Source organism: Poecile atricapillus, chromosome W (genome assembly GCF_030490865.1).
Source record: "Poecile atricapillus isolate bPoeAtr1 chromosome W, bPoeAtr1.hap1, whole genome shotgun sequence".
Lineage (NCBI taxonomy): Eukaryota > Metazoa > Chordata > Aves > Passeriformes > Paridae > Poecile > Poecile atricapillus.
In genome coordinates this window covers 711,965-723,930 of record NC_081288.1, presented here as the reverse complement: position 1 = coordinate 723,930, position 11,966 = coordinate 711,965, and the positions used below count along the sequence as shown (strand labels likewise).

The 11,966-nt window shown below is 62.2% G+C and overlaps 1 protein-coding gene across 3 annotated transcripts in view; it reads left to right on the top strand.

The window, feature by feature from the left end:
* The first annotated feature begins 819 nt into the window (after positions 1-819).
* The window catches only part of LOC131591691 (transportin-3), a 33,387-nt gene continuing 22,240 nt past the window's right edge, over positions 820-11,966 (top strand). For 2 of the 3 annotated variants that reach the window (XM_058862633.1, XM_058862634.1), the window contains exons 1-4: positions 902-1,116; positions 9,566-9,766; positions 10,664-10,737; positions 11,778-11,934. In XM_058862633.1, the coding sequence (XP_058718616.1) occupies positions 991-1,116; positions 9,566-9,766; positions 10,664-10,737; positions 11,778-11,934 (558 nt within the window). In that variant the 5' untranslated portion in view covers positions 902-990. Of the gene's footprint in view, positions 1,117-9,565; positions 9,767-10,663; positions 10,738-11,777; positions 11,935-11,966 lie in introns of all 3 variants that reach the window. The other variant, XM_058862635.1, reaches the window with a different exon arrangement.

Genomic DNA, 11,966 nt, shown 5'->3' with positions numbered 1-11,966 from the left:
TAAATTCCTCCCCCAGAGTTCTGGGCACTGCTGTCTTCACCTGGATAAGAGAGTTTACAAAAGGAAAAAGAAAATGTCTCCAGCTCTTTTTCAGTCTTTGGGTGATACAGACAAAAGGAGTTTTTATTTTAATACTATGCCATGGCCTAACATATCTGTATTATAGCACTATTTATAAATTTCATCAATAACAGGAATAAAGAAAACGATATTAACACAACAAAATTTCCATTCTCATACACATAACATTCATTGAATATTTGCCAGAAGCCAGCAATATGAAATGGATCTATAATATAAAATGGATCTATAACATGAAATGTGTCTATAATATAAAATGTATCTGGAACAGACGGAGCGGGGCCATCGGCTCTGGGGGTGTGGAGCCCCCCGGGCCGGGTCACCGGGGCTGGGGGAACCGGGGATACCGGGGGTACCGGGGGTCCTGGAGGGAACCGGGAGTCCTGGGGGGTCCCGGGGGTGCCGGGGGCTGTGTGTACCGGCTGTACCGGCTGTACCGGCTGTACCGGCTGTACCGGGGGTCCCGGGGGCTGGCTGTACCGGCTGTACCGGCTGTACCGGGGGTCCCGGGGGCTGGCTGTACCGGCTGTACCGGCTGTACCGGGGGTCCCGGGACCCCGCGCTCCGCTCTGAGGGGTCACGGACCCTTCCCGCCGCCCCGCGTGCGCCCGGACACATTTGACCGCCGCACCGCCGGAAACGCGTTCCGGGCAGGGCGTGGAGGGCGGGGGGCGGCGGGACAAACCGGGGCGGGATGGGAGAGGACGGGATGGGACGCGGCGGAACGGGACGGGATGAGATCAGGTGGGAGAGGCGGAACGGGGCGGAACCGGGCGGAGCGGGCGGCGGCGAGAGAGGCCGGCGGAACGGAAGGACGCGGAACGGAAGGCGCGCGGGCGCGTTTCCGGGGGCCGGCCCGCGGCGGCGGAGCGGCGATGGCGGCGGGCGGGCGGCGCTGAGGGACCGGCCATGGAGCGCGGGCCGGGCCGGCCCAGCCTGCAGCTCGTCCAGCAGGCCGTGCAGGCGCTCTACCACGACCCCGACCCCAGCGGCAAGGAGCGGGCCAGCTGCTGGCTGGGCGAGCTGCAGCGTTCGGTGAGAGCCGCGGGCGACGGGAACCGGGCCCGGGCTCGCGGGGAGGCCTCGGGCCCCATCCGGGGTGGGGCGGGCCGGGGAACGGCGGCCCCGCGGCGGCCCCGGGAGCCTCCGCCCCGCCGCTGCCGCTGGGGCTGCCCCGTCCCTGGGAGTGCTCTGCAGAGACACTTCGGGCACGGCCTGCAGGGACAGAGCCAGGGAACGGCTCCCGGTGCCCGAGGACCGCCATAAACGGAATTTCGGGAACGGATTCCAGGCTGGGAGGGTGGGCAGGGTGGCACAGGGTGCCCAGAGCAGCCCTGGATCCCTGGCAGTGGCCAAGGGCAGGCTGGAGCCTGGGGCTGGGAGCAGCCTGGGCCGGTGGGAGGTGTGGGGGGCACTGGGGGGGCTCGGGGGTCCCTTCCCATCCCAAACCATCCCGGGTTCCGTGATTAACGGCAGGAACAAGGGGCCGGGACGTTTGGCACGGCCCTGAGGGAGCTGGGAAGGAGGAATCGGCTCCCGGAGGGAAATTCGGGCTCTCTCTGGGCCTGTGCCGGCACCCGCGGGGGGACGGAGCCACGGCCTCGTTCCGCTCCCCGGAGCCCTCAGGCACAGCCCCGGTTCCTGCCCCGGCTCCTGCCCCGGCTCCTGCCCCGGCTCTGCGCTGTTTGTCAGGGTTTGGTGGCCTCACCTGGTCCCGCTGGAGCCGCTTTGTCCCCCCCGGGGGTGGGCAGTGACCCCTCTGTGCCGCCCTTGGGGCTCCTCTCGTTCTTCCCCCCCTTTTCCCAGCCCCTCCCAGGAGCCGAGGGACAAAATTCCCTCTCTGGGACGGGAGGAGCCGTGTCCGGCCCCTCCCTGCTCTGAGCATCTCCACTCCCTGCTCCAGCATCCCCTCCCTGCTCCAATCATCCCCTCCCTGCTCCAATCATCCCCTCCCTGCTCCAGCATCCCCTCCCTGCTCCAGCATCCCCTCCCTGCTCCAGCATCCCCTCCCTGCTCCATCATCCCCTCCCTGCTCCATCATCCCCTCCCTGCTCCATCATCCCCTCCCTGCTCCATCATCCCCTCCCTGCTCCATCATCCCCTCCCTGCTCCATCATCCCCTCCCTGCTCCATCATCCCCTCCCTGCTCCATCATCCCCTCCCTGCTCCATCATCCCCTCCCTGCTCCAGCATCCCCTCCCTGCTCCATCATCCCCTCCCTGCTCCATCATCCCCTCCCTGCTCCATCATCCCCTCCCTGCTCCAGCATCCCCTCCCTGCTCCATCATCCCCTCCCTGCTCCAGCATCCCCTCCCTGCTCTGAGCATCCCCTCCCTGCTCCAGCATCCCCTCCCTGCTCCATCATCCCCTCCCTGCTCCATCATCCCCTCCCTGCTCCAGCATCTCCACTCCTGCTCCAGCATCCCCTCCCTGCTCTGAACATCCCCTCCCTTCTCCAGCATCCCCTCCCTGCTCTGAACATCCCCTCCCTGCTCCATCATCCCCTCCCTGCTCCAATCATCCCCTCCCTGCTCTGAACATCCCCTCCCTGCTCCAGCATCCCCTCCCTGCTCCATCATCCCCTCCCTGCTCCATCATCCCCTCCCTGCTCCAGCATCCCCTCCCTGCTCCAGCATCCCCTCCCTGCTCCATCATCCTCTCCCTGCTCTGAGCATCCCCTCCCTGCTCCAGCATCCCCTCCCTGCTCCAGCATCCCCTCCCTGCTCCATCATCCCCTCCCTGCTCCAATCATCCCCTCCCTGCTCCAGCATCCCCTCCCTGCTCCATCATCCCCTCCCTGCTCCATCATCCCCTCCCTGCTCTGAGCATCCCCTCCCTGCTCCAGCATCCCCTCCCTGCTCCAGCATCCCCTCCCTGCTCTGAGCATCCCCTCCCTGCTCCAATCATCCCCTCCCTGCTCCATCATCCCCTCCCTGCTCTGAGCATCCCCTCCCTGCTCCATCATCCCCTCCCTGCTCCATCATCCCCTCCCTGCTCCAGCATCCCCTCCCTGCTCCAGCATCCCCTCCCTGCTCCAGCATCCCCTCCCTGCTCTGAGCATCCCCTCCCTGCTCCAGCATCCCCTCCCTGCTCCAGCATCCCCTCCCTGCTCTGAACATCCCCTCCCTGCTCCAATCATCCCCTCCCTGCTCTGAGCATCCCCTCCCTGCTCCATCATCCCCTCCCTGCTCCAGCATCCCCTTCGTGCTCCAGTATCTCCACTCCTGCTCGGCTCTTCCCACCCTTTGGCCACTCTTGCTGCTCTTTGTTCCCACAAATTCACCTTTTCCCCATTTTCCCCCTAAGTTCCCTTCAGTGCTGCAGCCACATTCCAGTTCCCGTGGGAATTCCCGTGGGAATGTCCCTGGCTGGCTCTGGGGGGGCTCTGGGGGCTGCTCCCCCCATTTCCCATGGGGAGGGGCAGAACAGAGATCTTGGGGCAGCTGGACACTGACATTTCGGGGATGGTTCCTGTCCCAGGGTCCCTGAGCCTGGGGGAGACCCCAAAATTCCTGTCCCAGAGTCCCTGAGCCGGGGGGAGACCCCAGGGTTCTGTCCCAGGGTCCCTGAGCCGGGGTGAGACCCCAGAATTCCTGTCCCAGGGTCCCTGAGCCTCGGGGAGCCCCCAGGGTTCTGTCCCAGGGTCCCCAAGTCCAGGGTCACCCTGTGGGGCTGGGGGAGCCCCCAGGATTCCTGCTGGATAAAGGGTCAGGCTGCCCCAGCCCCAGCAGGGTTCAGGTTTTTGGGGACTGATTCCTGAGCCCTCTGACCCTCTGCAGGGCCGGGATCTCTGCTCCAGTTTCTCTGGGCTTTTCCCTGGGCTGGTTTGGACATAAGAGCACTGCTAATAATAGCAATAATAGCAATAATAATAATAATAATAACCAATACCATTATTAACACAGCCCAGCCCCAGGTCAGCAGCATTCCTGCTTCTCCCCTTTCACAGTGCTTGTTCACCCTGCTCCTCTCTGAGCTTTATGTGTGGTCTCAGAAGGAATCCCAGATATTTTCCAGGTGTTCAGGCCCAGTCTGGTTCCATCCCAGTTATTCTCCAGGTGTTCAGGCCCAGTCTGGTTCCATCCCAGTTATTTTCCAGGTGTTCAGGCCCAGCCTGGCTCCATCCCAGTTATTTTCCAGGTGTTCAGGCCCAGCCTGGCTCCATCCAGCACCTTCCTCTCCTCGGAGCTGCCGGGTTATTGCAGCCCTGGCTGTGGGGCAGTGAGGAGGGAGGAGCTGCTCCACAGCAGGAGCTGCTCTGGCGTGGGCTGGGGGCTCTGCTGGGACCTTCCCCAGCCTGGGGGGTCAGGGGTTGGGGTTGGGGTTATGGTTAGGGGTTGGGGTTATGGGTTGGGGTTATGGTTAGGGGTTGGGGTCAGGGTTGGGGTCAGGGGTTGGGGTTAGGGGTTGGGGTTAGGGTCAGGGTTGGGGTTGGGGTCAGGGTTGGGGTTGGGGTCAGGGGTTGGGGTCAGGGGTCGGGGTTAGGGTTGGGGGTTGGGGTTATGGTTAGGGGTTGGGGTTAGGGGTCAGGGTTGGGGTTATGGTTAGGGGTTGGGGTTAGGGTTAGGGGTTAAGGTCAGGGGTCAGGGATCAGGGGTTAGGGAGCCCTGGTGGGACAGGGTTAGGGGTCAGGGGTTAGGGGTCAGGGATCAGGGGTCAGAGGTTAGGGGTTAGGGAGCCCTGGTGGGACAGGGTTAGGGTTGGGGGTCAGGGGTCAGGGTTAGGGATCAGGGGTCCGGGTTAGGGAGCCCTGGTGGGACAGGGTTAGGGTTAGGGTTAGGGGTCAGGGATCAGGGGTTAGGGTTAGGGTCAGGGGTTAGGGAGCCCTGGTGAGACAGGGTTAGGGTTAGGGGTCAGGGGTCAGGGGTTAGGGATCAGGGTTAGGGAACCCTGGTGGGACAGGGTTAGGGTTAGGGTTAGGGGTCAGGGATCAGGAGTTAGGGATCAGGGTTAGGGAGCCCTGGTGGGACAGGGTTGGGGTCAGGGTTAGGGGTCAGGGATCAGGGGTTAAGGGTCAGGGGTTAGGGAGCCCTGGTGGGACAGGGTTAGGGGTCAGGGGTCAGGGTTAGGGGTCAGGGGTTAGGGGTTAGGGAGCCCTGGTGGGACAGGGTTAGGGTCAGGGGTCAGGGTTAGGGGTCAGGGATCAGGAGTTAGGGATCAGGGTTAGGGAACCCTGGTGGGACAGGGTTAGGGTTAGGGGTCAGGGATCAGGGTTAGGGGTCAGGGTTAGGGGTCAGGGGTCAGGGTTAGGGGTCAGGGGTCAGGGTTAGGGGTCAGGGTTAGGGAGCCCTGGTGGGACAGGGTTGGGGTCAGGGGTCAGGGTTAGGGGTCAGGGTTAGGGATCAGGGTTAGGGAGCCCTGGTGGGACAGGGTTAGGGTCAGGGTTAGGGGTCAGGGGTTAGGGTTAGGGGTCAGGGGTCAGGGTTAGGGGTCAGGGGTTAGGGAGCCCTGGTGGGACAGGCCACAGCCTGGCAGTCGCTGTGGCATTGGTGGCCCTGGCACTCGGGGTTTGTCCCTCCGGCCTCCCCCTGCCCTGGTCTGCATCCAGGCACTGGGATTAACCCTCCAGGGTGTTTGCTTGGATCCTCTTCTGTGCCAAACCCTGTCCCTGTCCCTGCAGTGCCAGCTGTGCCAGCCCTGGGCAGTCTGTGCCCCTTCCAGAGCGCTCAGCCCTGCTCAGTTCTGTCCCCTCTGCCTCTGCTGGGATCTCAGCGCTGGCTTCCCGCTGTTTTTTCCTTCCTGGGACTGCAGTCACAGAGTTCTGGGATGGTTTGGGTGGGAAGGGACCTCAAAGCCCCTCCAGTGCCCCCCTGCCATGGCAGGGACAGCTCCCAGTGTCCAGCCCCAGTGTCCAGCCTGGCCTTGGGATGTTGTGCTGAGCTCCCCCTGTTTGCCAGGTGCTCAGAGCCATCGTGGGGATGAGAAGACAAAGCCCAAAGCTGAGTTTGGGTGCCTGGGCCACTCTGGGGGGGTTCAGGTTTGGCACTGGGGATCCCCAGCCTGGGTGAGATCCCCACAGTTCCCATCTGTGGGATCTCAGGCAGGACCTGGGGTTCAGGTTTGGGTCTGGAGGACACTGAGAGCTCAGGTTGGTCCATCAGCTCCCCTGGCAGCCTCGTTCTCCCCTTTCCTGCTGGTTATTCCTGGGAAATGGGGCTGGACATGGTGCAGCAGCTCTGAGCACTGGAGAGCTCAGCTGAAGGTGCAAGCTGACCTAAATCCCAGAATTTGAGGATCCTTCAGGCAGCCGTGTGCTGGGAGCTGTGTGAGGGCAGATTCCAGGGGTTTCCTGAGGCAGAGGAGCTGTGGGAAAGTGTGTGGGGATTGTCCTGGCTCTCTGAGCTGCTCTGCATCCCCAGAGTGTGGAGCAGAGCCCTGGGAGAACCTTCCATGGCTGTGAGCTGAGCACTGGGGATTGTCCTGGCTCTCTGAGCTGCTCTGCATCCCTGGAGTCTGGAGCAGAGCCCTGGGAGAACCTTCCATGGCTGTGAGCTGAGCACTGGGGATTGTCCTGGCTCTCTGAGCTGCTCTGCATCCCCAGAGTCTGGAGCAGAGCCCTGGGAGAACCATCCATGGCTGTGAGCTGAGCACTGGGGCTTTGCTGAGGACTCACTGCAGGCTGCTCTGGGTTTTACTGGGGCTTCAGGAAGTGCTTTCCTCTGGCTTTATGGAATTCCTGATGTGCCATTAGGAGTTTCAGGCACAGAAACAGCTTCTTGTAGTCATTGGTGCTCACAGCCCGTTAATAATTGTGCTCTCTGCTGAGTCGGGCTCCCACATGGATTATCCGTGTTTCCTGGGCTTGGGAGGATCTCCTGTGCCTGCCACCCTGTCCATCCAAACTGGGAATTACCAGCCTGTTAATTGAGGGGAGAGAGTTTAATGAGAGGGATTCTGGCTGTTGTAGGTGTTGAGTTTAACCTTTTGTTTATTCCTGGATTGGGAATTTCCTGTGAGGATAAATAAATCCAGGGGGGACATTTATGAAAGCAATTCCTCCAGGTTTTCCTCACTCCCTGTTGGAGTCATTCCAGGCGAGTTTTACACCAGGAGTAGCTGGAGATGCTGGAGCTGCTGACCACGGAGCAGCTCCTGTCATGGAGGCAGCTGGGAAAGGAGGATCAGAGCCTGGAGACAGCAGAGGAGCTTGTGTGAAAGCTCTGGAGGGACTGTCCTTGGCCATGCTGTGTTCAGTGGGGATGGTGGAGCAGCATTCCATGGGGAAAACGTGCTGTGTCCCTGTCCTGTGGGCAGGGATGGATCCAGCAGCCCTGGGTGAACCTGCAGGGACTGGGGAGCCGTGGGGATGTGGCACCTGGGGACATGGGGCAGTGGTGGCCTGGGCAGTGCTGGGCACCCGTGGGACTCGATGGGCTCGGGGCTTTCCAGCTCAGTGGATTCTGTGGAAAGGAGGAAGGGAGAGGACAGGGAGCACATGGGGTGCTGAGGGTCCCACCCTCCCCAGCTTCTCGGGGCCCCTGGGGCTCTGCAGTTGGCTCCAGCCGCATTCCAGGCTGCAGTGGCTGTGGAAAGAGCTGTGAGCAGAAATCCTGGGAGTGGGATCAGGAACTAAGCCATGATGATCTAAGGGCTGTTGCCAACTCTAACATTTTCCTTTTCCATGGGTTTTCCTGGGAGCCAGCCTGGATCGTGCTGGTCCTGCCTGGCGTTGGTCTCTTGTTCCCCTGTGTGCTGCTGGGGAGCCCTGGGAGCCCTGGGAGCCCTGGCCAGGGTCTGGAGCACTGTGGGATGGAGCCTCTGGGCACCACTGCCCTGCCTGGGGGAGAGATTTGAAAGGGGATTAATTTTCCTTCCAGGGTGGGATGCAGCTGGGAGTGGGGCTGGGCAGGCAGTGGTTTATAACAAAGAGCTGTTTGGCTGCTGGAGTCACTGGCCAAGGATGGAATTGCCTTCATTAGGGAGGCTGGAATGGGGACCAGAGATGGGTTTTAGGGATGCAGAGGTTTTATTTCACTCTGGATTGGGCTCAGGGAAGTCCTGTGGCCCAAAGGGCTGTGGAGCTCATGGGATTGGCTCAAGTTTTGCTCCCAGGTTTCCACATCAGCTGGAATTGGGATTTTTAACCGTGCTGCCCAGGGAGGTTTGGGGTTCCCATCCCTGGAGGTGTCCAGGGAAGGATTGGATGAGGCACTCGGTGCTCTGGGCTGGGAACAGGCTGGGGATGGGTCACAGGTTGGACTCGATGGTTTTGCAGGTGTTTTCCAGCCTCAGTGACTCTGGGATTCAGTGCCAGTCTGTTCCCATAGCCCAGCCAGGAGGCTCTGGACTCTGCCTGGTGTTCCCTGGCTCACCAGTGCCCCAGTCCCACCCTCGGGACTGAGCCTTTGGGGTCAGAGCCCCCTGACAGCGGCTGGAGCTGCCCCGAGGCCGGGGGCTCCTGCCTGCCTCTCCTCCAGCTCTTGGCACATCCATGTTCTGCTCTGGAGTCCTGCTGTGGGCCCTCAGATGGGCCTGGTGTCCTCAACCCTGGGATTCCATTTGGTGATTTCAGTATGGGGACTCCTTTACCAGCTCCCTCCTGCCACCCCTCCCTTGCTGGGCTCTCCCTGTGTTTGTTCCCACGTGAGACTCCACAGCCTCTGAGTGCCCTTTCCTGTGAGGGTGGAGCACTGGATCCCTGTGGGATCTGCTCTCCCAAAGGGGCTGTGGGGCCCCTGCAAGCTCTGTTGTGAAGCTGCTCTGTCCCTGGGGCTCCTCGGGTGGCTGTCCCAGTGCCAGCACCTTCCCAGCCCCCAGCCCCAGCTGGGATGGCAGCAGAGTGTGGGCTCTGCAGTCAGGGGTGTTCGGGGAGTCCTGGGATGGTTTGGGATAGAAGGGACCCCCAAACCCCCCCAGTGCCCCCCTGCCATGGCAGGGACACCTCCCACTGGCCCAGGCTGCTCCCAGCCCCAGGCTCCAGCCTGCCCTTGGCCACTGCCAGGGATCCAGGGGCAGCCACAGCTGCTCTGGCAATTCCAGCCCAGCCAGCAATTCCCAATTCCCAACATCCCAACATCCAGCCCTGGCCTCTGGCACTGGCAGCCATTCCCTGGCTCCTGGCCCTGCAGCCCTGTCCCAGTCCCTCTGCAGCTCTCCTGGAGCCCCTTCAGGCCCTGCAGGGGCTCTCAGCTCTCCCTGGATCCTTCTCCTCTCCAGGGGAACATTCCCAGCTCTCCTGGAGCCCCTTCAGGCCCTGGAATGTTCTGGAAGCTCTCCCTGGATCCTTCTCCTCTCCAGGGGAACATTCCCAGCTCTCCCAGGCTGGATCCCTGGGAGCTGATGGGCTCTGGGAGCAGCTCTGGGAGCAGCTCTGGGGTCTCCTCTGGGCTCTCTCCAGCAGGACAGGGCTGTGTTTCCAGTGGGGAATTTGGACTGGCTGCAGTCCCTGACCCCCCTGACCCCTCAGTGCCAGCCCAGCCCAGCCCTGCCCACTGACCACAGGTCCATGCTTGGGACCACCCAGACCACCGTGATCTTCCCCCAGGTCCATGCTTGGGAGATCTCAGACCAGCTGCTGCAGATCCACCAGGATGTGGAGTCCTGCTACTTCGCGGCGCAGACCATGAAGATGAAGATCCAAACTTCATTCTATGAACTCCCCACGGATTCCCACGCCTCACTCCGGGACTCTTTGCTGTCCCACATCCAGAACTTGAAGGACCTGTCCCCGGTCATTGTCACACAGGTGGGTGCTGGCAGGGGAGGGATGGAGCTGCTCCCTCCACCTCCTGCTCCTGGCAGTCACTCTGGGACCACTGTCCCTGGGCTGGAAAACAGGGAATGCTGCTCCCTGCTCCCAGCCTGGCACAGGATTGTTTTCCCTCCTTTCATCCTCGTTTGCTGTTTGGAGAGGAGGAGCAGGGCTTTTCCCTGTGCTCTGCCATGGAGCCCAAACCTGGCAGTGCCCTGGGTGTTCAGGGGGATTTCTGTGCACCCTTCATTCCCAGTATCCGTACGTTCCTGTGGCACTGGGGGGCCTGACGCCCCCAGGCTGAGGCCAGGCTGAGGCCAGGATGCTCCTGCAGCCCCTGGAAGCTCTGGCAGGGAATGTCCCCCCTGGGGGCAGCCGGTGTTCGCAGCTCTCCACAGGGATTGTGCACAGGCAGGGATGGAGGAGATGGATCCCGAGTTCCTGCCCGTGGGTGATGATTCCTGAGTTAGCTGCTGGCAGGGATGCTGGGCTGGATTCCAGAGCTGCCTGCCAGCCCTGTGTCCTGGGCACATCCCAGCTGAGCTGCCTGCCAGCCCTGTGTCCTGGGCACATCCCAGCTCTCCCCACACTGATTCCAGAGCTCCCTGCCAGCTCTGTGTCCTGGGCACATCCCAGCTCTCCCCACACTGATGGCTGAGCTGCCTGCCAGCCCTGTGTCCTGGGCACATCCCAGCTCTCCCCACACTGATTCCAGAGCTCCCTGCCAGCCCTGTGTCCTGGGCACATCCCAGCTCTCCCCACACTGATTCCAGAGCTCCCTGCCAGCCCTGTGTCCTGGGCACATCCCAGCTGAGCTGCCTGCCAGCTCTGTGTCCTGGGCACATCCCAGCTCTCCCCACACTGATGGCTGTGTTCTCCCCTCCCTTCCAGCTCGCTCTGGCCATAGCTGACCTCGCCCTGCAGATGGCTTCCTGGAAGGGCTGCGTGCAGACCCTGGTGGAGAAGTGAGTGCCTGTTCCTGGCCCTGGGCTGTGGGTGGTCCCGTGTGCTGCAGGAAAGGGAAGTTTTTCTCTCGTGGTTGCTGGTTTCAGGTGCCCTGGGTGGTGGCAGGAGGGGCTGTCTGCCCTGCACGCTTCCCTGCTCACAGCCCAGCACTCAGCGCTTTTCCTCATCCCTCTTTTGTTCGGGATGATCCCTCTTCCCTCAGCTGGGTCTGTGCTGTGGAGTGGAGCAGCGAGGCTGGAGCTGGGCACTGTTGTGTGTCCCCAGGTGTCCCCACGGGGTGCCACACTCTGCTGCACAGTGACAGCAGCAGCCCCTGGGACTGCCACCACACTGGGGTGGCCCTGTGTCCATTGGCAGCAGGAGGGGATGGGGTTTGTGGGGCAGTGGCACCAGGCTCCAGAGCTCACGGGCTGGGAAAGCTTCTGGCACTGCTCTGTTGGAAATCCCTGGGCTGAGCTGTCCTGGCTGTGGCTGGACACTGCCTGTCCTCGAGGCAGGGCTGTTCCCAGATCCATGGAATATGGAATCACGGGATGCTGGGGCTGGGAAGGGACCCTAAAGCCCATCAGTCCCACGCCCTGCTGTGGTCTGGGATGCCCTGCCATGGTCTGGGATGCCCTGCCAGCTCTGGGATGCCCTGCCATGGTCTGGGATACCCTGCTGTGGTCTGGGATGCCCTGCCATGGTCTGGGATGCCCTGCTGTGGTCTGGGATGCTCTGCTGTGGTCTGGGATGCTCTGCTGTGGTCTGGGATGCCCTGCTGTGGTCTGGGATGCCCTGCCATGGTCTGGGATGCTCTGCTGTGGTCTGGGATGCTCTGCTGTGGTCTGGGATGCCCTGCTGTGGTCTGGGATGCCCTGCTGTGGTCTGGGATGCTCTGCTGTGGTCTGGGATTCTGGGATGCTCTGCCATGGTCTGGGATTATGAGATGCTCTGCCATGGTCTGGGATGCCCTGCCAGCTCTGGGATGCCCTGCCAGCTCTGTCTGTGCTGTTCCCCAGCACTGAGGTGTCCCCCTGTCCCTCGTGGCTCGCTGCAGGTACAGCACTGACGTGACGTCGCTGCCGTTCCTGCTGGAGATCCTGACGGTGCTGCCGGAGGAGGTGCACAGCCGCTCGCTGCGCATCGGGGCCAACCGCCGCACCGAGATCATCGAGGACCTGGCCTACTACTCCAGCACCGTGGTGTCACTGCTGGTGAGCAGGGCCAGGCCTGGGCAGCGCCTGCA